Raw genomic sequence first — 24,230 nt, 5'->3', positions numbered from 1 at the left:
GGGCATAAGTGATTCAGAATCATGCTGAACAGCTCTGTTTCATGTCCTGTTTTCTTGAAGCCGAACTTTGCCCACTGATGTAAAACTAGTAGGAAGCTCAGACCATTCTGAGGCCTTTGAGTACCTTGAGGGCCAGGCTGAGGCCAGATCTTCGATCTCTGTGCCAGGGATACCCTTCCTGGACCTGGCTGTGCCCAGGTGGACTGGAGTTCTTTGCGGCTGAAACTTTGGCCCCCTAATGCCTGCCTTCCCCTTTCCTGTGGAGCCAGGGCAGACCCCAGAGCAGCAGGTCCCTTGTCACATGTTTGCCTGTCACGAGCCCGGTCCCATTGCTTCTTTTCTCTCTGCTCGGGAAAGTGACCTGGAGAAGAGATCACATCATTCCAGGGTGAATGTCTTACAAGGGCCAATATCTCAAAGCCTTGAAGAAAAAGCTTCGCCAGGAAGCCTGAGGAAACGGGGTTCTGGTCATTTAGCTTTTAGAGTCATTGGGAGATGAAACTAGAGCGGGTTGTCATTACACATCTTCTCGGTAATTCCCTCTTACTTTTAACCCTTACTTTGAAAAAGTGATAAACTTATGGCGAAACATTCAAATTGTGCTGAGGAGGCAGTGATCAGTGAGTCTCCCTCTCATCTGAGATGCCCATTTCCTCGTTCTTCTCCTCTGAGGCCACCACTATTAACAGTGTCCTGTGATGCTCCAGAATCGTTATCTGTAACCTTTGTGTATACGGTAACAAATGTGTATATTCTTCTGTCTATCTAATCATCCATCTGTCCATCCATCCATCCTTCCATTCAACGTATGCTTCACTCTGGTGGTTGAAAATCATTTGAAATTCTCAAATTTGTTCTCTCCTCTTGGTTTGGTGTGTTGGGATCAGCATATCCCTGACAGAAGGTCTTGTGTGTCCCCTGGGATGCCTGTCTGAGGTCCAGCCCTCATTCTGAAGTCCTCCGGCTGGGGAAGGGGTAGTCCCGAGTCCCACACCAACCAGAGACTCTCTGAGAGATTGTGTTTCCATACCCTGCAGTGTGCTTCACCTAGAGTCTATCCTTCTCTTCAAAGCAGAGGATAAGAAGATGCTGTAGCGGGAGGAAAAATTATTTCCCCTCTACTCTTCTAGGTTCTTGGCTGAGACCCCTATGCAATAAAAAGAGTAACAGGAGAAAAACAAATTTAATTACTTATGCACGTATGTACAGGAAGTCCACAAAGATATGAGACCCAAGCACAGCCAGGCAATCGAGGCTTATATATACCTATGTGCTTACATATCCTGAGCTAAGGAAAGGAATAGTGGCCCGGGGCTTCTAAGGGAAGGAAGGCAATTCACAGGAAGAGAGGAAAGGCAGATACTTGGTAAACACACATTTGCCCTGCTGTGCAGTTACACCTCTCAAATGAAAAAGTTATCTCTGGTAATAGCTTTCTCCCAGAGATACAAGACTCCTTTCTGAATTCTTTTAGGCAGTGAAGGGGGGACATTAAAAAGCTTTTCCTGAGACTGTTGGGTCTTGGTTGCCTTCAACTCAAAATAATCCTCATGCCAGAGAGGCATATGTTGGGGCCTCATATTTGTCTCCCCTTCAATGCCCTGTGGGATGGATAGTTCCAGGTGGGTGAGAGTTCATGGAATCCAGGCTTCAGACCTTGACTCAGACCTTGCCCAGAAAGGGTCCTGACTTAGAATCCTGCTTCCTACATCCACGCTACCTGTTTATATATGATGAATGCTGGGCAACTGGATGCTCCAGCAGAAGGAGGTCGGTTTTCTCCCCAGCAGATTCTTTTCCCCAGCTCCAGTTAAGAATGGCAAGAATGAAGGGCTGAGAAATGGCTACCTTTTACTGTAACTTCCTCTGAGTGACCACACGAGAAGCCAGGGCTCTACTGGGCCTTGTCATGGGGTAGTCACAAGTAGAAAACAGGGTGGTCCCCAAAGAACCGCCCTCTAGAGAGCAGAGATGTGGTTTGGAAGGTTCTCTCTTTCAAGACAGGAGAATAACCTGTTGGTTCTGTTTCTGTCCTAACCTAACCTCATCTTCTGGAAAGTTCTAGATGCTGGTTCTCTCATCTCATAGAACTCAATGTAGACCTGGGTGCTGGCTCCTGCCGTCTGCCAATCACTAGCTATGTAACTTTGGGCAGGTAAGTCTTAGTCGGTAAAATAATGATGTCTGTTTCAAAGGGCTGTTTTGTTTCAGTTGTAAGTGATGGAAGCCTGACTTCATCTGACTTTTGACACGTGTGAATGTATTGGCTTATTAGCTGAAAAAGTCTAGAGGTAGCTTCAGGCAGAGCTGGATCCAGAGGCTAAAATCTTATCATTAGGGCTCGTTCTTTCTGCATTTCCCTTTTGCTTCAAACACAGGCAGTTCGTTTCCATGCAGTGTCTTGTTAGCTGTGGACTTGCATCCTACCAGCTCAGAAACCTCAGGGGGAGAAAAAGAGCTTCTCCTTCCCACTATTTCCAAGAAAAGTCTTAGGACTGAATCTCACATTCCCACCCCTGAATCATTGTAGTCATGGGGATGGAGTATCTAGATTCATCAGGTCTGAGACGGGCAGTGGGTCTGCTGCACCCAAACCACAGGCTTATGAGGGGAGGTGCCCTAGGGGAAGTCAAGAGGCCAGAACCAAAAAGTAGTCACGGGATACCTGGTAGGCAAGAACAGCAGGTCTGTAAGGGCTAAATGAGGCGGTCAGCAATTTTTTTCTATAAAGGGCCATGTAACAAATATTTTAGGGTTTCTGCTACAACTACTCAACTCTGCCCTTATAGTTCAAAAGCAACCATAGACAACAGGTCAGTGATGGGCCTGGCTGTGTTCTGATAAAACTTTATTTATAAAAACAGGCAGTGGGCTGGATTTGGTCCGCAGCTAGTGTTTGCTGACTCCTGGTCTAAAAGGTAGAATGCACAGAATCTTCTTCTCCCACACGTTCCAGAGACATCAGCAAATGACATCTGCATGTACAAACTGCTTAACAAATGTTGGCTATGATTATTCTTTAGGCTGTAAGGATAACGGCAGTGATAACATTGACAATAAATATAATAACACCAATTGGATAATGAGACATAATGAATTGTGAGTAGTATGTCAGCAGTGCATTCCAGGATTGTTTCTACACTGTTCGTGGAATTTCACTCCACATACTCATAGAGCTGGAACGCACTACAGAGGTGTCCGATGCAAATGCCTCATTTTAGAGATGAATGGAAGGCTGAGACCAGAGACGACGCATGCGCAAGTTTACACACAGCAAACTAGAGGCAATTTCGGAATTTGCAGTTGTTACCTCTGGCCCTTCTGCAGTCTTGAAGCACTCTACCCTGTAGACACCTAGTTCATTTGAAAACAGAGGTGGAGTCAGACCATAAACATTCATTGATTCTGGGGATCCAAACAGGTAGTATGGTGATTTAGTACTGCTACAATTCTTGGCACATTCTTGAGCCAGTGGAAAGACTTCATTCTGGACCAGCATGTGTTTTATGACTCAGAAGAACTCCCTGCTGTTGGGATGACTCAGATATCTGTTTTACACGAAGATTACCAAACACCTCTTGCTACTTTTGAAAACAATGAATAAAATGAAGAGTTACTCATTGCCTTACTTTCTACCTTCTTTGTCACTATTTCTATTGGCTTAGCATGCTGGTAGCCACCCAAACATCTAGTTTCTATCAGCTTTATGTTGATGAATGGGTTCTCCTGAAGTCCCCATCAACATGGACAGAGAGAGGCCCATGGGCACTTTTATCTACGCTGAGAGGGCCAAATCCTCTGGGCAAATTCTTCATGACTGGCAAAGCCCTCTGTGGGTTTTGATTAACCAGTAATCCTGCAGTGATCCAGAAGGTGGATATTATAGAACCATGGCTCTTTGGCTTTTTCTTCTTTTTTTCACAAATTTATTTCCATCTGTCATTACTCATTGTCATTTACATAAATCAATGAAAGGAAGTTTTTCATAAATCAAAAACACGTCATAGAATCTTCTGGTCTCATGCACTACAGAGGCCTCAGTAAACAGAATGGAACATTTGGGATTTGGTTTACCATTCCTTGAAGCCAAGGGTCAGCAAACATTTTTCTGTAAAAGGTCAGAGAGTAAACATTTTATGCTTTGTGGTCCATTTGGTAGGCCATGATTTGCTGCCTCCTGCTCTAAGCCCTGGTTGGCTATAAAAAGCAGACCAAAGGATGGAGTGTTCGAATTGGCTGCCCAGTTGCTTGAAGGCAGTCCTTAAAACCTTGAGCTTTAGAGTTGGACAGATGAAGGTTAGGTTTAGCCCTGTGGTTCTGCTGCTCAGTGGGTGATTTTCGGCATGCCACTTCCCTTGTCTATAAAAGCGGGATAATAATAGTCTCCCCTGATAGACTTCTGAGGACCAACCAAGGGAAGTCACTTGCCACAGAGCTGGGATGCTCTTTTGATCATAGCAGTGTAAGCAGCATGATTACTGATAACCAAGTCCAGTGAGTGAAAGGGACTATTTATTCAATAGCATGCAATTGAGGAACTTACCTCTCTGGTCACCTTCAAAGGGAGCTGGGTAGGGAATGCCAGGAAACCTCTTTTCATCAATGCCTTCTCGGGGGGGAAATCAGACACTGCACCACATTTGTTACATTATTTCTAGGAGCCTATTGCTAGCTCATGACAGACCATCTTCCTTTCTCCAAAAAAATGAGGCTTTTCATCATTCAGAGGAAAATCTCAAATTAAAAAGCCTTTTCTGAGCATTTCCTCTGGTCATAGAATTAAGCCAAATGACCTTCGTTGGGTCTGGATCATCAGCGTGGTCTGAGAGCAAGTGCTGAGGAGGGAATGCCAGCTGTAGGAGCGCTGGGACCTTGCTAATGACTTCCCGGTGACTTCATAATGCTCCCTGGGTTTTTCAACTCCTGTTTCCATGGCTGAAGCTTGAAAGAATTTGGCCTCAAGCCCCCTATATACTCAACAAACTGGGGAATGTAGCTTTCAGTAACTCAGTTTTATAGATGTTTCAGAAGATTTATGAGTTATGAGGTTGAGGTTGGGTGTGTTGGTAAAGACTGGAGGATGAAAAGAGTACTTCAGAATGGCAAAATAAAACAAAATGCAAACAATAATCCCTTACACACACACACACACACACACACACACACACACACTCTACCTGAAACAATTCAAGGTCAAGTCTATGATGCAGTAACTAAAGGAATATCTAAGAATGTTCTTCTCATCTTGAAGTTCCAGGTTCTTGCAGCTGCCATGTTGTGAAGAAAAAGGACTGGGTTTTGAATGAACACAGATCGGGTTATGATTTCCAGCTCTGCCCTTTCCTAGCTATTTGACAGCCGGCGAGTTACTAAATCTTGCTTCTTCATCTCTAAAATGACTATCACTTCTCATATTGTATAAAATATCTGTCTTAAAAGATGCTGCAAATAATTGCTGTCCAGCCGGACTGCTCAGGATGGAGTCCAAATTACCAAATCTGCACACCGCACCCCTCACTGTAGACTTGTTAAAAAAAAAAAAAACAGCTGAAGTCATTCTCAGCATTTTAGCACATGCTGAATCATTACTCTAGAGAGTTCTAATCCTGGGGCCGTTCATAACAAGGAAACTTGCAGAGAATATAATGAAAACCCTACTCCACCCTTGGGAGCCTGCTAGCCTGACTTTGATTGTTCCTCCTGTATTGTCTCTAGCTGCTCTCAGAGAAGGTGAGGGCACAGGTCACTTGCTTGTATGTTTTCACACTTGTCCCCGGGGAGACCTGGCTCAAAGTTGTAAGTTATGTGACATCTTTAGTAACAATATGATTCACTTTAAACCACACTCTGCCTACTTTGTAGCCTGGCCAGTAAATATTCATTTCTTGCTTGGGGATTTTATTTAAGCCCACACGGAAAGCCCCCATCTATACAATGATGAAACGAAATGGGACAGGGCCTGCTAAATTAACAAGAGTCAGGCAGGTGTGTAATGAAATGGGGAGCAAGTTTACCCTCCTGTTAACACTTCTTTCAGAAAAACAGCTGTGCAAGCATGATGACAAATGGTATTTGACATTTGGCCTTGATGTCAGGGAGCAATAGGGACTGGTGGGGACTGTGGCAGACTGGAAAATCCATGTCTGTCAAAAGGACAATCACTTCTCAGTTTTAGCCGATTGTTGCCACTCAGGAATGTAGGTTTGAGGAGAGCTAGGTTTTTCTAGTACTTTAAAAGATGGAAGAAATTTGGATTTTTGGTGTGGAAATCTACTAGCTTTTAAAACTTGTCAAATAATTCAAATTAAAAAAAAAAAAAAAAACCAGTAACAACAACTGTGTGTTACTCCTGAGTTTATAAGTGCTTTCATAGACTGAAAGGGAGAAGGATAGGGAAAAAGTGACATTCAGGGGACAAATGGTCGTGTGGACTAACACCTCAAAACTTTATGTGGCATTTCTTGCAACACTCTCCAAGTGGAAAAGCTTGCCTGTGTCACTGAAGTTTGATCATGTTTCTTAGACTTAATTACTAAGTCAGGAAGGTGACAAAACCCCTTTAGTACTTTTCAATAACAAGGTGGAAACAAAGAGCATTGATGTTTAGTGGAGAAACACTTAAATGATTTAACAGTTTACTGGCATTTATCACTGCAAATTAAAAGAGGCTTTTAGAATCGATTCCCAAATCATTACTATCACATCGTTAAAGTTACTGCTTACTGAACTTAGCAGTAAAGAAAAGGAGTATTTGCCTAAAGGAGCAAATGGGTTCCGTGACTTCTCTCCGTTATTCTGGGTATGAAAATATAAGAAAAGGTCGTATTTTCTTAGTGGCTGGAAAGAGTCCTCTTTGAGAGTCCTGATAAGCTGTGTAGGGATGGGAAAGTGACCCACTCCAATTGGCGCACTTGAGGAACCACAGCTGGGTGGCTGTTGGACTATCCATCAGGCTTGTGTTTCGCTCAGTGGACTATCGAAATTGAGAGTGAGGAACTGGGGAGGGGAGGAGAAGAACAAAGAGCTTACAATGAAATTTTATTACGTGTTTGCTGGGTGGTATGTGATGTAAAACCTCTTCCCCTTCTCCTCCTACAACAATAGTGATTACTCTGTAATGGATTGTGGAGTTGGCTCTGTTCTCAAGTAAGGGACAATGGGCTGAGTGTGAGCCGACTGTGACCTTAGGGCAGATGGGTGGGTAGAGGAAGGAGGCAGGATTGCCCATGGCAAGAAAACCTGCCATGCCTGTGTTAACATAAAGTCCCAGGATGTCCTGGAGTCCGGGGAACTCATTTCAAGGAACACTGTAGATCTTACGCAACCCCTATTACCATATTTTATCCTAGCACTTAAGATCTGCTAGTTGCCTTAAAGAGCAGACCGGATTGTCACCTATATTTAAATTGAGTATTTTCACTCCTGCTTTGTTTTATTTTATTTTTCCTAATTCTTCAGGCTTGCTTGGTTGCCTGCCACAACCTGGTTGACCAGCTCAGGGAGCAGGGATGTGGTCAGACCCCACCGGAGGGCCATACTCTCGGAGGCACATTGTAGGAGAGTATAAGCGGTTTGGGATGCTGTAACCAGGATGGTGAGGAACTAGAGAAAGAGAAAACTCTGGCCAGAGAAGACAGCTGCCTTCATGTGCCTGGAAGGCTGGTGGACGGAGTGGGAGTCAAGCTTCGTGTGCTCTAAGTGTGTTCTGTTTAAGAGCATGCACCTTCCACAGGAAGAGCTGGGTTCCCATCCCAGCTCAGCCACCCACCAGCTGGTGGCTTTGGGCAAATGACCTCACCTCTCTGATGTCCAGCTTTTCATCTGTAAAGAAGGAACAACAGTAATATCTACCCCATGAAAGCGTTTCAAGGAATCAGTGAGATAAAGTGTTTGGTCCCTTGCCTGGTGCTGACTATTATTATTATTAAATGACTCCACAGGGTAGAAAAGTAACCAGTGGGTAGAAGCCACAGGGAAACAGATTTAGGCTCACTGTAAAGAAAGAACTTTGCAATAGTCAAAGCTGTCCGATAGCAACATGGTGAGATGTGCGATGTAACAGGCCCGCCTTCACTGCCTCTGTCCGAGCCTTGACTAGGCGTCAGCACGTGGACTGACATCAGCAAAGCCACCTGGGTGCTTTTTAAAAGGTCCGGAGGTCTAGGACCCACCCCGATGTGCTGAATTGGGATATTTAGGGATGGGGGCTTAGAGATCTGTATTTTTCTAAAGTAGGCTTAATTTTTTTTTAAAGTTTATACAAAGTTAAAGTTTTTAGAAACTTTACAGTTTCAGGTTCACAGCAAAATAGAGCAGCAAAGATGGAGAGTTCCCACATACCCCTTTCCCTGCACATGCACAGCCTCCCGCATTGTCCACATCCCCCACCAGAGTGGTACATTGGTTACAGTCGATGAACCTACATTGACACGTCATTGTCACCCAAAGCCCATAGATTACATTAGGGGTCACTCTTGGTGGTGTACGTTTTATGGGTTTAGAGAAATATACAATGACAGGTATCTACCAGTATAGTCTCATACAGAGTAGTTTTACTGGCCTAAAAATCCCCTGTGCTCTGTGTTTTCACCCCTACCCCTGGCAAACACTCAGCTTTTTACTGTCTCCGTAGTTTGCCTTTCCCAGAATGCCATATAGCTGGAGTCACACAGCATGTGGCCCTTTCACATTGGCTTCTTTCGCTTAGTAACATGCATTTAAGACTCCTCCATGTCTTTTCATTGCTTGATAGCGCATTTCCTTTATATTAGCTCTGAATAATATTCTCTTGTCTGAATGTATCTCAGTTTATTTATCCAGTCACCTACCCAAGGGCATCTTGGTTGCTTCCCAGTTTTGACAATTATGAATAAAGCTGCTATAAGCATCCATGAGTAGGTTCTTGTGTTTTGGAGATCCAAGGTGATCCAGAGACAGATCTGGGGCCTATGGACCAAATAATCATTTGTCCAAGTTTGAGGGAAGACCGAAAGCTTCTCAAGTCCTGAAATTCTAGGATTCAGGCTTGAAATTCTAGGATTCTGTGAGGATTGTGTTTGGTTCCTACATCAGGCTCTGGTTTAGATTAGGGATTGGCCTTCTTTCTGGACTTTGCTCCCCCAAAGCAAAACCATTCTCTTGGCCAAAGGATGAGTGTCAATGTTTATTGTTAGCACAAAATTACCTAATATAAAGAGCAGATTTTCCAGTGTTGGAGAGAGAGAAAGGGCTGACCTGCTCTTCAGGTTCAGGACTGCCTGGTTCAAATCCAGACTCTACTACCTACCAGCTATGACACTGGTCAAATCATCTAACCATCCCCGCCTCAATTTCCCCTTCAGTAAAGATAGGTAACAGTAGCATTTACCTCCTGAGGTTACTGTGAGAATGAGTCCCTCTGAGGTGAAGAGTTCTTCCTGGTGAAGAATGGGAGCTGGAGTGACCCCTCGAGGTATTTCACACCAGCAGGTGCTTGCTGGGCGCTGTGGTTGCCTGAGGGGAGGAGCCAGTTCAGTGGATGCTACTTCCCACGATGGTACACCTGAGGCCAGGGGTCCAGGAGCATGGATAGTCCAAGGCAGGCAACAGGTGATGGCTTCCCAGAGCTCACGTTGCCTTTCCCCTCACCCGGGGGCACACCCTTCTTTCTGTTTTCCTTCTCCAGGAGCTAGGACTTTATGTCCCATAAGTTGCTAGTGCCTGGGCAGAGATGGATGTTTTAATGTGTCCATCACTCTGCTGCAAACATCCCTAGAAAGGATGTACCAAAGGACCCTGGACTTGAAGGCAGAGGACCACACAAGTTTGATTCTGGTTGCGAACCCCTGGGTTCAAGTCCCAGCTCTTCTGCTTCTGAGTTTGGGCGAGTTTCAGAATCTCCTTTTCTAAGATGGAATCATTCCTTTCCCCTCAGGGGTGTGATGAAGATGAAAGAAGTTAATGGATGTGAAAATATTTTGTGAACTATGCAAATGTTAAGTTATTATTAACTTACGTGTTTGTAAGTTCAACAGACAAAATGTTGGTTATGGTTTACAATTTAAAAGATGAACACACAAAGAGAAGAGACTGCCAGGAGTCTTCTTATGGAAGATAAACCATATGTGAGACTACTGTGCAGTTATGGGCATGGAAAAGTAGAGGCAGATAAAGACCAGGAACTTGTTTTATTTTGGCCGTGAGATCACTCTCTTCACCTGGGCTACCCCGAAGGGCTGCTGCTTTTGTCTCATCTGAAGGAGACCTCTACATGTTCCCCAAGTATAAGGTGTTTTGGGGGTCAAATTAGTGCCTGTTTTTTTTTTTTGTTGTTGTTGTTGGCAAATCCATCAGTATTGGATCAGCCATTTGGGGCTCAAGCTGGAAATGTAATATATATTTATTTCTAACACCATAATTAAGTTTGCTTGCATATTTTCAAGTCTAATGTGCATACAGAAAGAGCACACAAATCTTAAGTAACCAACTTGATTAATTTTCACAAATTGAGCACACATGTGAAGCTAGCATCCAGATGAAACAGCAAAGTAGAAAGGAAAGGAGAATTTCTAGAATTTAAGAAACCCTGTTGAGGCCACAGACTTTTGAACACAGCTGACTTCAGAACTGACGGAGGCAACAGTGTCTAGTTGGCAAAGTTTATGTCCAGTGTCCTGGCCTCTCCTCCTTTTATTTGGCTTCTGGGTGTGGTTCTGGCCAGGACTCCTGTGCAGGGGTCTCCCCTGGCAGGTCCTGCCCTTAGGGAGAGGTGCGAGACACTCCTTCATACCACGGTGTCAGTGAATGCATGCCTTCCCCTGGATTTCTGGCTCTAGTCTGGTCTCCTGCTGGGATACAGAGGGACAAGTCTCTCTCCAGGAGGAAATTTCAAGGCCTCTGGGAGCCAGAAGTGAGTGACTGTGAAGACTTCTGGAGAAACTTTAAGGAAGTTTCTGGAGAAGCATCACCCACAAAGCACAGCATCGTGTTTCACATGTGAGCCCTGGGAAACCTGACCATTTGCGTGGTCATGATGGTGGCTTGTCTCCTTGCTCGGAACTGACACTGTGTTGCAAGGTTGGCTGCTTGGTCTGAAAGGAGAGAGAAGGCACACGGACAGACTGCTATGTTTAAGAAGGGAGAGGACTGCATTGAAGAAAAGCAGTTGTGAGGTGTGACCAATACCCAGAAAGTCTCAGCTCCTGGACGCCTTGCCCAGTCTCTGCTGGTACCTGAGGCGCTGTAGCTAATCAGGCCACTTAGCCAACACCCCAGCCACTCCTCTGTCTTGGGGGCTGATTGGGAAGGCTCAGTTTAGGAAGCTTGTGGGGCCAGAAGAAGAATTCCCAGGCCTCAGGGCCAAATCCAGAGCTCTCTTAATCAAGAGATCTCCTCAAAATCAGAATCCCATTGACTCCTGGGAAGGGAATGCATGCCCAGGCTCTTTAGTTGAAGGATCACATTTCAGAGGAGCTAGATTTAGGGATGTTGATCTTGGCTGTTGGGTCCTAAGGCGTCTCCCTGTGTCCCATCAGTTTCCCTTCAGGGCTTCACGGCCTAGTTAGCTGAGCCCAGATTGGTTCATGGCTCCATCTTTCCCCGAGTGCTGGGAGCAGTGGGGCCGCCGTGCTTGGGCGGGTCAGCTGGGTCCAGACCACCAGCGGGGAGGGGCCAGCCCTGGGTGGTGCTGACCTGCCCCTTCCTGCTACCCACTGTTTTTCTAATTTGGGTGGGTGTGCTTTTGCTCTTGTCTCTCCTCAAATTTTCTAGTCTTTTGGAACACTACCCTCTAAAACAGTGCTTCACAGAACCTGTACCTGGAATCTGTTTTTTTTTGTCTAGTTGCCCATTCATTCATTCTTTCATTTCTTCAACATACAATAATTGAGCATCTGCTCCATGCCAGGGATCATGCTGAGTGTGAGGAAGATAGTCAAGTAAGTCAAGACCTTGCCTCCAAAGAGTTTATATTCTAGTGGGGAAATCAGACAAGTAGATTGTAATGAATACCTTCAGAGAAGTAAGCACAGGTAAGCTGCAGGGGGAGCATCTAAAAAGCAAACTTGGGAGTCAACAGAGGCCTCCTGATGGAAGTCATATGTGAATTGAGTTTTGAAGAAGAAATAGAAGTTAGAAGTCTATGAAGGCTGGGTTGGAGAGTAGGGTACGGAGGACATTTTAGCTGGAAGAAGCAGTTTGCATCAAGCAAGCTGGACTTGGAGCCAAGTTCCCTGTGGCTCAGACCCAGAGTGCATGCCCCACGAATTGCCTCCAAATTCTTGGAGTTATGTGAAGTTTTCCAATATATTTTCATGTTGTTCCATGAACCAGCAGGGGTAGCAGTTTCATCAGAATTGACGTGCGTCTGGGGACTGAGTGGCAAGTGTATTCCTAGGCCATGGTGCAATCTTTATTTTTAGAAGGGCTTCCCAATTTGGGATGATCGAGTACCCCATCCCAGTCTCTCAGTCAGGCGTGGAGGTTCACTGTTCCCTGGTGTCGTACTTCTGTTCTAGGTGGTGAAACTTTCTGAAATTGGGCAATTCCGTTGGGTCAAGGCTGACTTAAGTCTCTACCCTGGGGAGGACCTCACAAAAGTCCAGAGGTTCTGTACTCGGGGTGGTACTCCTGGTGCTCTCGGAGAGGTTGTCCAGTCCATTCCACAGTGTGGACTCTTACAGCAGTGGGAACTTCCCAGGCTCCCACCCACTTTGGCCCCTCTGGGACTTTCTTTTTGTAAAAAGCCCAAGTACTGGCGGGGAGATGATAGCTCAGTGGTAGAGTGCAGTGCTTAGCATGCATGAGGTCCTGGGTTCAATACCCGGTACCTCCATCAAAAAAATCATAAATAAATAAACCTAATTACCCCCTCCAGAAAAGCACAAGTACCATTTGTTACCAAAGTGGTTTACTAACTCAACTGTAACTAAACTATCTTAATGGTGATTCTGCACCATTTTAAGCATTCAAGACAAAGAAACTAAAATTTAATATCAATTATATGTTAAATACTCTCGATGCTTTCATAAGTATTGTCTTATTGAAGCTCTATAATGAGTGTAGTGTTAATTGTCCAAGAGATTAAATAAATGCCCTCTCCCAGGCATAGCTGGAAAATTAGATTTTAACCAAGAATCTGATGACCACGTAATTGTGTAATTCTATTCCACTAAGGTGCCTTCTGGCTGCTGCTAATCAGAGCTGATGGTTCTCAGCAAAACGAATGCTATTTTTATTTATTCCTTCACAATTTCGTCTTTCTTCTCTCCTACTATTTCTTTTTTTGAGGACACCCAAAAGCCCCAACTGACTGTATATTTGCCATTCATGTCATTAGCCAGTTTGGGTCCCTTGGGAAGTGGTATGGGGAAAAGATTCCTTTCTCTCAATTTTTCATCTTGGATGTTTCTGAATGCCTCCTGTCCAGTTCCACGGAGTTGACGGTGAATGATGCAGGTGGCCTTTCAATGATTCAGTGGTGAATTTGGCAGTTGGCTGGTCCCAGCCCTGGTGCACCTGCTTAACTATATTCTCACGGCACTGACTTGCACACCTTAGGAGTCCGGACAGAGAATTGGGCAGGCGTGGGTGGGGGATTAAGAAGATGCCTGTGTCTGAACTGTATACTGAATTTGACCCCTAACTCAGCTTTAGTAGTACTAGAAAAACATGCTTTTGTAGAAGTGATAGGACATGTAAAAACAAAGGTAAAGACATAAAGAAATGGTTGTTACTGTTATTCCTGGTTTGTCTCTTGTTGCTAAATCACCCATAAACTCTAAGCTTATTCAGTCCTGGATAGAACAGAATGGAAACTGCATCTCTGGAACTGAAGGCTATTAATACCACCACACACCCCCATCCCAGGAGAATTAGAAAATCACAGAATTTTAGAATGTTAAAGAATTTCTAATCCAACACTCTTATTTTACATGTTAAGAGCCTAGGACCTAAAAAATAAAAATCTGCCCAAATCGATACACAAACCCCATTGGTATCTTGTAATAAGAGTGTGTTTTTCTCATTTCATAGCACTTTACTCTTCAGTCTGTTGATTATCGTCAAGTAACTTTCCATCCATTTAATATTTGTGCTTTTTCTGGCACCGACGGCAGCCCTGGCGTTAGAACCCAGACCTCCTGACTGTCCATCTCATTGTCTATTGGCAGGTCCAGTCCTGTCATGATTCAGGATAACTGTAAACTGCATTCTTTAGCCAGACCCTCTGGTATTCAAGAAGAAGCTTAGGGTGATTCATTTATGAAGTCTGGAGTTCACTGGCAGGACCTTTCCAGGAAGTGTTTTTGGGACCTAGGAAATGGACAGAGTGAACAGAAAGAGGGACTGAAGATTCGGAGGCTGTGAACCTCTAGGATCCATTCATCCACTGGCTCGACGAGGATGCAGTAGCTGTCAGAGAGAGAGTCTGCCTTCTTGGTCGGAGAGCATCCTCAGCATGGTTAAAGCAGGTCTTACAGGATCTAGCGAGGGTGGAGGGACTGGTTGTTGGAAATTCCCTGCTGTTTTAGAGTTCCAGTCCCTTTCCCTGCAGGGGTGGTGTTCTTCAGGGAGCCAGGGAAATCCCAGATGTGGGACAGCCACAGCTGTAATCATCACTTTGTGGTGCTCAGAGCCAACATCTCTGGTATTTCCGGCATTCTTTTCCGACCACCTTGGCGGAAAGCCCCCTCAACAAACGCTATTTCTATTCTTAAGGGTCTGACTGAGTGAGTGTCCCTCATGAGGGCAATTTCCGGACACTATCTCTTCTGTGCCTGCTGAGGTCTTTGGACTTGGGCAGCAGAGGGTTGGATGAGTGATGCCCGTGACAGACTTCACATCCTCCAGGCAAAAACACACCAATTGCTTTTTGGTTCCCTGGGGAACATTCTGTTGTCACCTCATTGAACCAGTGAAGGAGGAAAAACTAATTTGGTGCCAGATAAGGCGACACTGAAGTGTGCAGGCAGGAAATCTGAATCCAGTGCCACATCTGATGAGCCTGTTTTTAGAGGTTCTTGGCAGAGCAAGGGAACTCAAATGCAAATGAAAAGCAGATTCTGAGAAGAATTTCAAACATTGCACAAGCCCCATTACACATTCTCTTTGGAGTCACAAGGGATGTTTTGCTGGATAAGCTGAACTTGCCTTTGAAACAGGACTCACGTGGATTTGCGTGAGGAAGAACAGGGCAGCAACTGCAAAATTAACAGCTATTTAAGTAATTCAATGGAAAGGCTAAGGCTGAAGGAAATTATAGGCTCATTGTTCAAGATTTTAATCATCCAAACAGCAGTCCCATCACATGGCCTTACTTTGTTGAGCAATGGAGAGTGATCTGGCAGAGCTGGCTCATGGAACCTTCCAGTGTTAAGGAATTGTGTTGCTAAATTTTCCTTCCAGAAGGCGCTCATGTAGAAATAGAGGTGGTGAACACTGTGGGAGAGAGAGCATCAGGCCTGATGGGTTTGGTATAACAAGCTGCACCTGGGCTTTCAAAGTCCTTATTGCTTGGTTCTGCCTGCATAGCCACAAGTTGCAAGAAGGGAGTATTAGTAAGGGGATGTGTGCACACTTGAGATAACTTCCTGTGTTCATCCAGTGGACTTACCCAGATCAGGTCTTGCCCTTTTTGTGCATTGCCAGGGATGCAAATCTGTAAGCTGTTGTGGCCTTTCTCCTGTGCCCAGCTCACCTCTCCCTGGTATCCATTTCTCTTGCTGGGGGCTAGGATGGTCACTGAAACTCCACCATATTCATAATGGTAATGGGACCCAGCACTACTGCCTTGACATTCATTTGAACCAGTGCTCATGCTAAAAACCAACACGTGGTTGCATCTGATGCGAGCTTCAGGCTCTAGTTTGGGTAAACAGATTTTCAAATAATGTATATTCCATTTATTTGCTAAGCTCTGGACAAGTCGCATGATTCACTTAGGAGATCCCTCATTCCTCCAAGATTTCTGTTCAAATGTAATGTAATCTCGGGATGTGATGTACAACATGATAAATAGAATTAATACTGCTGAATGTTATATATGAAAGTTGTTAAGAGAGTAAATCCTGAGAGTTCTTGTCACAAGAACAATTTGTTTTTCATTTTGTTTAATTTTGTACCTCTACGAGTTTATGGGTGTTTTCTAAACTTGCTGTGATAATCACTGTGGGCTGTATGTAAAATCTTCATGCTGTATACCTTAAACATATACAGTGATGTGTGTCAGTTATATCTTAATAAAATTAAAAGGAAAAAAACTCTTAGAACTATAGGAAGGAATAAAGATAATTGGAAATGGTAAGAATAAAACAAAAAAAACTGTATCTGTTCTTCTGAAGATATAGAAAGCTTAGAAACAGCTCTATATTATGTTATGTTATGTTTATTATATTTAATGTTATGTTCTATAATATTCTCCATTTCAGACTCTCTTTGTGTTCTGGGGGATGCAGTGGTCACTTAGACTGGTCTGAGATCTTTACAAAGAGTTCTTAGGGGACTCCCTGTGTCCCCAGAGGCACACCGAGGCCCGGATGGACCTTAAAAATAATCTTCTATGTGTGGATGTTAGGGACTCCTCTGAGCCTGGAACACTTTATTCCAAGAGGCCGAGTCACAGGCATTCTCTCAATAAATACTTGTGGGTTCATGACATTTTGATGCTGCCACTTCGATGTGGCTGTTTTGGTTCAAGGCTTTGGGGACATTTTATCATGGCCTAAAAAACAAACCATTAAACATACGGCAGTTTTGTGCAACTAAGAAGTGTGGCCAACAGGCTTCCGACCACACTGCTGAGTCGGATGTGTAGTTAACTTAATATTTGTATGTTTTCACATGGACGTGGCTTTCTTGATGCCTGACACTTTTCATTACATCATATGGATCTTGCCGGAATGTCTCACTTAAATACCTACCATGTGCCTGATTCTAACTTCAGTGGCAGGAGGGCTTCAAATGAAGCAGAAGGCAGGGGGTTACAATCTCAAGGGGGTAACAGAGCTTTGCTGCCGGCTGGCTAATGGGTGCATTCACCATTTCAGAGCACGTACGACCTCCGTTCTTTGTTTTGATTTCCTGGTCCAGAGCTTCAGATTACTGGCTGGAGGAATGTTAAAAATACGAAAAGATCCTAATGCAAGTATAGGAATATGGTCTATCCATGTTAAGAAGATCATTTTGATCATTTTCCCCTGCTGTGTTGTAAAAAGGACTTTTCCGTCTGTTTCACTCGGAGATGAGAGGAAGTGGTAGTTGCTGCCCACAGATCAGAAAGGCCCTATCTGCTTGCCGTGAGCTTCATGCCCTGTTTTCTTTTTCAGATGGTCTGAGTGATCATTAACGCTTACGTCTTCCAGATACAGGTTGCCCCAAACTAGATGAGTAGAAAATTAGGCCTTATTAAGGGGAGACTGAGAAGCTTGTATTTTGACTAAAGTTTTCATCTGGGTATGCCACCAGACCATGCAGCGTGATTCCCAATTTTAAAACATTTTGGAAGCAAGTTTCTTAAACAGGCTATTATGAAAAAGTAAGTAGTTGTATTGGGTCCCTGGTCTTGACTCGGACGCTCTGGAAGCTAAGCTTGGTATCTTTAAAGAATGATGGTGCCACTGGGTAGGTCCCCAAAGTTAAATGTCACCCTTATTGTGAACTTGATGGGTATTGTCTCTCTGTCTTCCTTGGAGAAAGGAGCTACCTGTGCCAGGTGCCAGGCCAGTCCCATAGCATCATCATTCACCTCCCACAAGGTAGACTTGAGCCCTTCTTCCTACACGCCACACAGCGAGCGAGTGACGGAGTACATGACTTGAATCCCACACTCTGATTCCCAAACCCATGCTATTTCCATTATAACCAGTGATTCCAAACCACAAAACAGTGATTGCAAATCATCCGCAAATTGGTGCTGGTTCCACAGGAAGGTGTCTTCAGTCTGTGGTGAGAATATCTGGGTGAAGCTGACACCCGCCTATCTTGGAAGGCACTGTCATTTATTCAGAGATTGTGGCTTGTCTTTCTGGTTGTTGAAGACTTCTGTTTGTTTATCACATGATAGTGATTGTAAATGGCAGCTGAGAAAAACCTTCCAAGATGTCAAAGTGAAAAATTGGCCTCCCTGTGTCAGTCCCCAAGTTTAAACTTGAAATCTTATTGGCCTGGGAAATGACAAAGCTGGAAAAAGAGGCAGTGGACTCATTATCCTGGCAAGGGCTCCATTGGCAGTCTTCGCACAGCTTGGGTTCACATGAGGTTTATCTGGAAGAGGGCTGGGGTACATCTACAGATGAAGGCAATCACATGCTTCTTAAAGTCATACTTTTTTGATGCTGAATAGCGTGATTCTTGGGCAGCTTAGCTGTGTCCTGATAACGCAAGTGACCTTTTAAAAACGACAGTGGATTGAAATTTTTTTAAAAAACTAGATAAACCATCTTTTCCAAAAGGAAGGTAAAACTTGGACTGCCAGCATTTATGGCTTTTCTGTGTCCAGGAAGGGGAAGGCTTGAGCTCAGAGGCATTTTAACTTAGTATGACTTAAGCCGTGACTCTCCTGACCTTATTCAAAAGTCCTGACCATTATTCAGAGGTCATCTTTTTGCTGTTGATATAAGAATGAAAGGGCTCAGGTTTTGCAGCCAGACATATGTGGGTTTGAATCTCCATTCCTTTTAGCCCTGTGACCCCAGGCAGGTTACTCTTTGTAAAATGGAGTGGGGATACTTGCCTCGGGGGTTACCTTGGTGGGCAACTCTTGGAAAAATGCTCCACTGCCTGTGGGATGCCTTTTCTGAGATGATCCAAGATGCTGGGGATAAAAGCACTTGGCATGTGGGCGTTCCGTGTGTCCTAGTGTCCTGCTTCTAGGCCAACTGGAATTCAGGGTACCTTGAGATGCTCTGGTTTTTAATTTTCCTGTCATTGGTCCCAGATTCCCAGTTGTGCCTAGGGAGGGCTGTTTTGCCTCCTGCTACCTGAGCCCCTCAAACTGCAGAGGGGAAGTGCCCAGCGGGCTTTAACCATAGCCTTCACTTCTGTTTTAGTGCCAACAACATGCCCAAGCAGGTGGAAGTCCGGATGCACGACAGCCACCTCAGCTCGGAGGAGCCGAAGCACCGGCATCTGGGGCTGCGCTTGTGCGACAAGCTGGGGAAGAACCTCCTGCTCACGCTGACTGTGTTTGGTAGGAGACCAGTGCCAGCCATTTGTTTCCCTCCTTGGGATTCTAGGGGTTCTCGGGTGTCCATATGCATGTCTGTTTCCCATGGGCATGTTAGCATGCAGGTTCCCACGCCCTGCTCACGGAAACTCTGCTTTGGGCCGTTTGCAGTGAGATCCTGGAATCTTAACAAACCTAGGTGATTCCAAAGCAGAGGGTCAGTGTACCCATTTAGAGAAATACCTGCATCCAGAGAGAGGCAACCGTCGCCAAAACCCCCACAAAGAGGGCTCCCAAGGTCTAACCTTCTTTAAGCACCTCATCAACTTAGATTCATTCAGCACATGAGTTAATGGGATCAGTGTGGAAGGCTCGATCTGCCCCACCTGGAAAGCCTTACTCCCCTGCCTCAGGCCTCAGTCAGGCTATGGTGGTCCTTTTGTGTGACTGTCCATACAGAGTTCTTATTGGGTTTTCAACCAGGGTTTATTTATGAAAATGGGGAAAACTGCAGTTTCTTGGAGTGACAACCACATCACTTCCTTTCCCAGTCCCCTCCTGATTCCTCAGATATCACCAGGCCACACACAGAAGCAGCAAAGAGCCATCTCCCTACCCACATGCACATGCGCATGTCTTCTGTTCCGTGGCTTCTCCTTTAAGTCAGTCAGCTTGGATGTCAGTGGGCTAGAGTCAGGCCTGGGAACTTGCCCCAGCTCAGTTCACTTAATAAAAGAAAACCACAGTTCTGGTAGGGTTTTCCAAGGGTTACTCTCCCCAGAAGCAAATTTCACTCATCATAGGTTTTGAAGAAGTGTGTTTTTCTCCCATAGAAGGAAAAAAGATCAGGCTTTCGGCCATATTATTCCTGCAGCATCTCTAGCATTAACACTGTAGCCATATACCTGGGACCTCTGTCCCTCCCTTACACCCGTCGTGCTATGACCCAATTTATGGTTTCCAAAGGTGGTTTATGTTGGCTGCCGGTATGGAGAAATCCAGTGTATTCTGGTGCAATCCCTGAGTGTGCAAAGTGAAGGGCTCCTGCCAGCGTCTCTGCCCAAATGGTTTCCTCCCAAATTATATGTTTTATGACCCTCCTTGATCCCCCATGAGCTCAACAAGTCTAAAGATTGTGTACAAGGGCATAGAAGTCAAAGACAAATCTTCTCGAGGATGAGTCATGGGGAAATTATTGGAAGTCAAAGAAAATAGAAGGAAAAAGAAAACCCACCCCAGCTTGGTCAATTAAATGTTCCTTTTATCTGGTATTCAGTTAAAAAGGGAAGAAATACATCAGACACCATGTCACGTGGCCAGCCTAGGGAGGAGAAGCGGTATCTGGCACTGTGGATTATTTTTACTGACAGTCTCTGCCTCTGCAAGTGGACAACATCCTCAAAGAAGTCAGAGTCAAGTTGCTGTGTTGTAATTCTCATAAACTCCCATAACCATTGAGGAGGCTCTCTTTGACTCTTCCAATGCTGTCTTTTAGAATAGTTGGTGGTACAAAATGTTTTCACATCTGATAATGGAGAAGTATGAGAAAGGTTGACGTCACTGAGCTAAGTCCCTAGAGCTATTCATTTGATGAGGGCAAACAATAACTTCAGATTTTCCCCTTTCCTTGTAGGTGTCATCCTGGGGGCAGTATGTGGAGGGCTTCTTCGCTTGGCATCTCCTATCCACCCTGATGTGGTTATGTTAATAGCCTTCCCAGGGGATATACTCATGAGGATGCTAAAAATGCTCATTCTCCCTCTAATCATCTCTAGTTTAATCACAGGTAAGGTCACCTCTCTGGCGCCTGGCCAGGATCATGCTGCTCCAGCTTTTGGATGGATTGTAGAATCTCAGTTTGGTTGAATGAATGACTGTGATGGTCTGTATCACTTCACTTCAGAGCCTTGGTTTTCCTGTCTCTAAAATTGGGATAATCAACCCTTAAAAAAAAAAAGAGTTTGCCGTCTATTATAGTCAGTCCATCTGTCTGTCTAGCAACAAAAGATGAAAAGGAAATAACCACACATTAAAAGGTATCTTATCAGTAGTGATTTTAATTCTTGATGTCTACTTTTCTCATTTTCTAAATTGTATTTTGTTCAGAAACTGACAAATCATGATAAGAAATAGAAAAGGAAATTTTCTCTTTACTATTTGTGTGCAGAGGGAAGTGGGTATTAAACATAAATGAGATCCTAGATAGGCAAGCCTTTGAGTTTTTCAGAAGAATGTTACCCTCAATATATAGATCATGTTCATTTGTTTTTGGTTGTTTTAGCTGAAAGAATTTTTCCCCTCACTGAGCTTACACTGGTAGTTTCCTTTTCATCAGATAATATTTTTCAAACAGGGTAGGAATTGTAGTTTAGAGACCAAGCCCTGAGTTAAGGATCAGAAGCTGGGCTTTGGTTTATATCTGGGTGTCAACAGGGTCAGTGGCCTTGAGAAAGCTGTCCCTCTGGACTGTCCACCTTACGAAGGTAGTGAAACTCTGGTAACTCCAGGAGACTCAGATGCTAAGTCAGATTGTTCTAGCATCTCATAGCTGGTTGACCAGTGAACCCAGTGAGAGAAAGAGCTGGGACTCAGTGTCAGGAAGTTCTTATCATTCAGCCCCAGAGTGAGTGAAGCTATGTTTCACTTTAAATGATCATTTTCAAACCAGAGAAAACATTCTCCATGCCTGTGTATCAGATTGTACGTTGGCCACGCTGGTGAGGAAATCTCACTCCCGTTGGCTAGAAGTAGACTTTAGGTTCTTACAAGTGGGTCATATATGGGTCAGCTTCATTCAGATAAATTAACATCAATAACTTCCTCCCCCACGACAAAAAAGACTGATACCCAGAAAGGACTGCAATCTCTCGGTCTCGTAAAAGCAGGAACTGAAACCAGGAAGTAGAAAAATTGAAGAAACTACTGGAAAAAAACCCAGTGAAAGCTGGAGTTTTTGTGACTTGCTTGGAATTTCCTCTAACAATCCCAGAAGCTCCTGAAATATAGATGAAGTGCCCACTACGCTGGGTGTTTTATGCAAGTGTTCTCCCATCCCTCTGGGAGGTCCACAAATGTGGTCTCCATCAAGTTTCACCTCAGGGGAAGGAGAGGGCAGTGCTGGATCACTTTTCCAGACTCTTGATTTCATGACCAAGTAATGTATTCAAATGTCTTTTGAATACATAGGGCTGCCAGCTTTCTATTTTCCTAAGTGAAGACATTAAAAGAAACAAAGAAACAAACCAACCAACCTAGCATGTACCAGTCTACCAGTTTATAAAGAAAGGAAAGGACATAATCTCAGAATTAAAAATTGAATATAGCATTCAACTGTAACTCACTATTGCAGACTAACAAAATGTAGTCACTGACCAGCTTATAAACTCTGAACCAGATGATCTCCAACTCTTCCTAGTTCTGTAGAAATCTCATAAATATCCTTGGAAAATTGACTTGTAAAATGTGGAATGGACCAAATAGTCAGTAGAAGGAGGTTAAATTACTGTGAATGCATCTGAGTAGTACAAAGCCAAGGGTTGCTTATAGGTGGGCAGAGATGGGCAGTTAACAGGAAAACAATAGAGCTAATCCTTCTGGATTTGTTTTCCATCCAGGGTTGTCGGGCCTGGATGCTAAAGCCAGTGGCCGCTTAGGCACCAGGGCTATGGTGTATTACATGTCCACCACCATCATCGCCGCGGTGCTGGGGGTCATCCTGGTCTTGGCTATCCACCCAGGGAACCCCAAACTCAAGAAGCAGCTGGGGCCTGGGAAGAAGAATGATGAAGTGTCCAGCCTGGATGCCTTTCTGGACCTTATTCGAAACCTCTTCCCTGAAAACCTTGTCCAAGCCTGTTTTCAGCAGGTAACTCAGAGTTCTGACATTTTCACTTCTCCCAACTCACGAAGGTGATAACTTAGAGACTGTTTCAACAAATCAGCTCTGGGGAGCCGTTTTCTTAATATTAAATTATCTCTGCCTAGGAATTGTATGAGGTCATATGGGGCAGGATCTCAGGACCGGAGTAGTTTTGTTTGGTTTTTAACCTTTCCTTCTTTGCAGAACCCTCAGTAGCATTTTGCTTTCGGAGCTTTCTTCTTCTTCTTCTTCTTCTTCTTCTTCTTCTTTTTTTTTTTTTTTTGGTCTCTTTTTATTCTTTTTGGTTTTTGTCTCTGTGTCATCCAAGAACACATTTTTATCACCCTTGCCCACAACCCTCTAGAGTACCCAGTGGTTCTGGATCTTAGCAGCATAGCAAAACCACATGCGGTACATTTAAAAATACACATACACACGCATCTGAATCTCCAGAGTGGGCCCAGGAATCCGGTACTTGTCAAATTCTGGGTGATACGTGAGGACTGTGGGAAGTTTAAAGATTATAGATGCACATAAAGTAAAAATTCAAGTCCCCACTTCCCTTCCCTAGAGCTACCCGTGTTTCCTCCTGTATTTTTTCTTTGTCACATACCTGTGGGTACATGTGCATAATCTTGGAAACAATTCAACCCGAATGGGACTGCATTCCACATACCGTGTTGCACCTTGCTTTTTCATTTAACAGTGTTTTAGCATCCCCTTTTTCTTTTTCATTATTGTGTAATATTTCTGAAGGATAAACTCCTCAGAGTGAAAATGTCCTGCCAAAGAGTTTGATATTTTGAATTATTTTCTGTATGTTGCCAAAAGCGACCCTGCAGAATTCGTAGCAATGTATATTGATTGCATACAGGCATATCGATTTTTGTAACATGTGACTTTAAAGACCAGTTGATTCTGCTGAGTGGAACCACTGAGTCAGCTGCCCAGGCCTCACTCACCGGCTTGTTGTCTAGACCCAAGGCCAGCTTAGGCTAGGATACACCTCAGTTCCCATTAGCCCTGTAGGAAGCAAGCTAGACCCAAGGAAACACCTTCAGCCATTTCCAGGGAATCACAGAAGGAGAAATTTAGGGAACAGATCACAGAGGGGAAAAGTCTGCATTCCTAGCTGTCCCCAAAATGCTGTTGCCAACCACTGCAGAGCCCAGTTTACTGTGTGTTGGGGTATGTCCTCTGATTTCCAAAGCCACTTCGGAGGCACTGACAGCA

The 24,230-nt window shown here is 44.3% G+C and overlaps 1 protein-coding gene across 5 annotated transcripts in view; it reads left to right on the top strand.

Annotated features, from left to right (window-relative positions):
• SLC1A2 (solute carrier family 1 member 2) overlaps window positions 1-24,230 on the top strand; it is a 140,133-nt gene that overhangs the window by 69,862 nt on the left and 46,041 nt on the right. For 4 of the 5 annotated variants that reach the window (XM_032488458.1, XM_032488460.1, XM_032488457.1 and 1 more), the window contains 3 exons: window positions 19,023-19,162; window positions 20,772-20,924; window positions 22,753-23,003. In XM_032488458.1, coding sequence (XP_032344349.1) covers window positions 19,023-19,162; window positions 20,772-20,924; window positions 22,753-23,003 — 544 coding nt within the window. Of the gene's footprint in view, window positions 1-2,135; window positions 2,156-19,022; window positions 19,163-20,771; window positions 20,925-22,752; window positions 23,004-24,230 lie in introns of those variants that run through there. The other variant, XM_014568037.2, reaches the window with a different exon arrangement.

The sequence above is a fragment of the Camelus ferus genome, chromosome 10 (genome assembly GCF_009834535.1).
Source record: "Camelus ferus isolate YT-003-E chromosome 10, BCGSAC_Cfer_1.0, whole genome shotgun sequence".
NCBI lineage: Eukaryota > Metazoa > Chordata > Mammalia > Artiodactyla > Camelidae > Camelus > Camelus ferus.
This window is presented reverse-complemented; position numbering and strand designations above follow the sequence as displayed.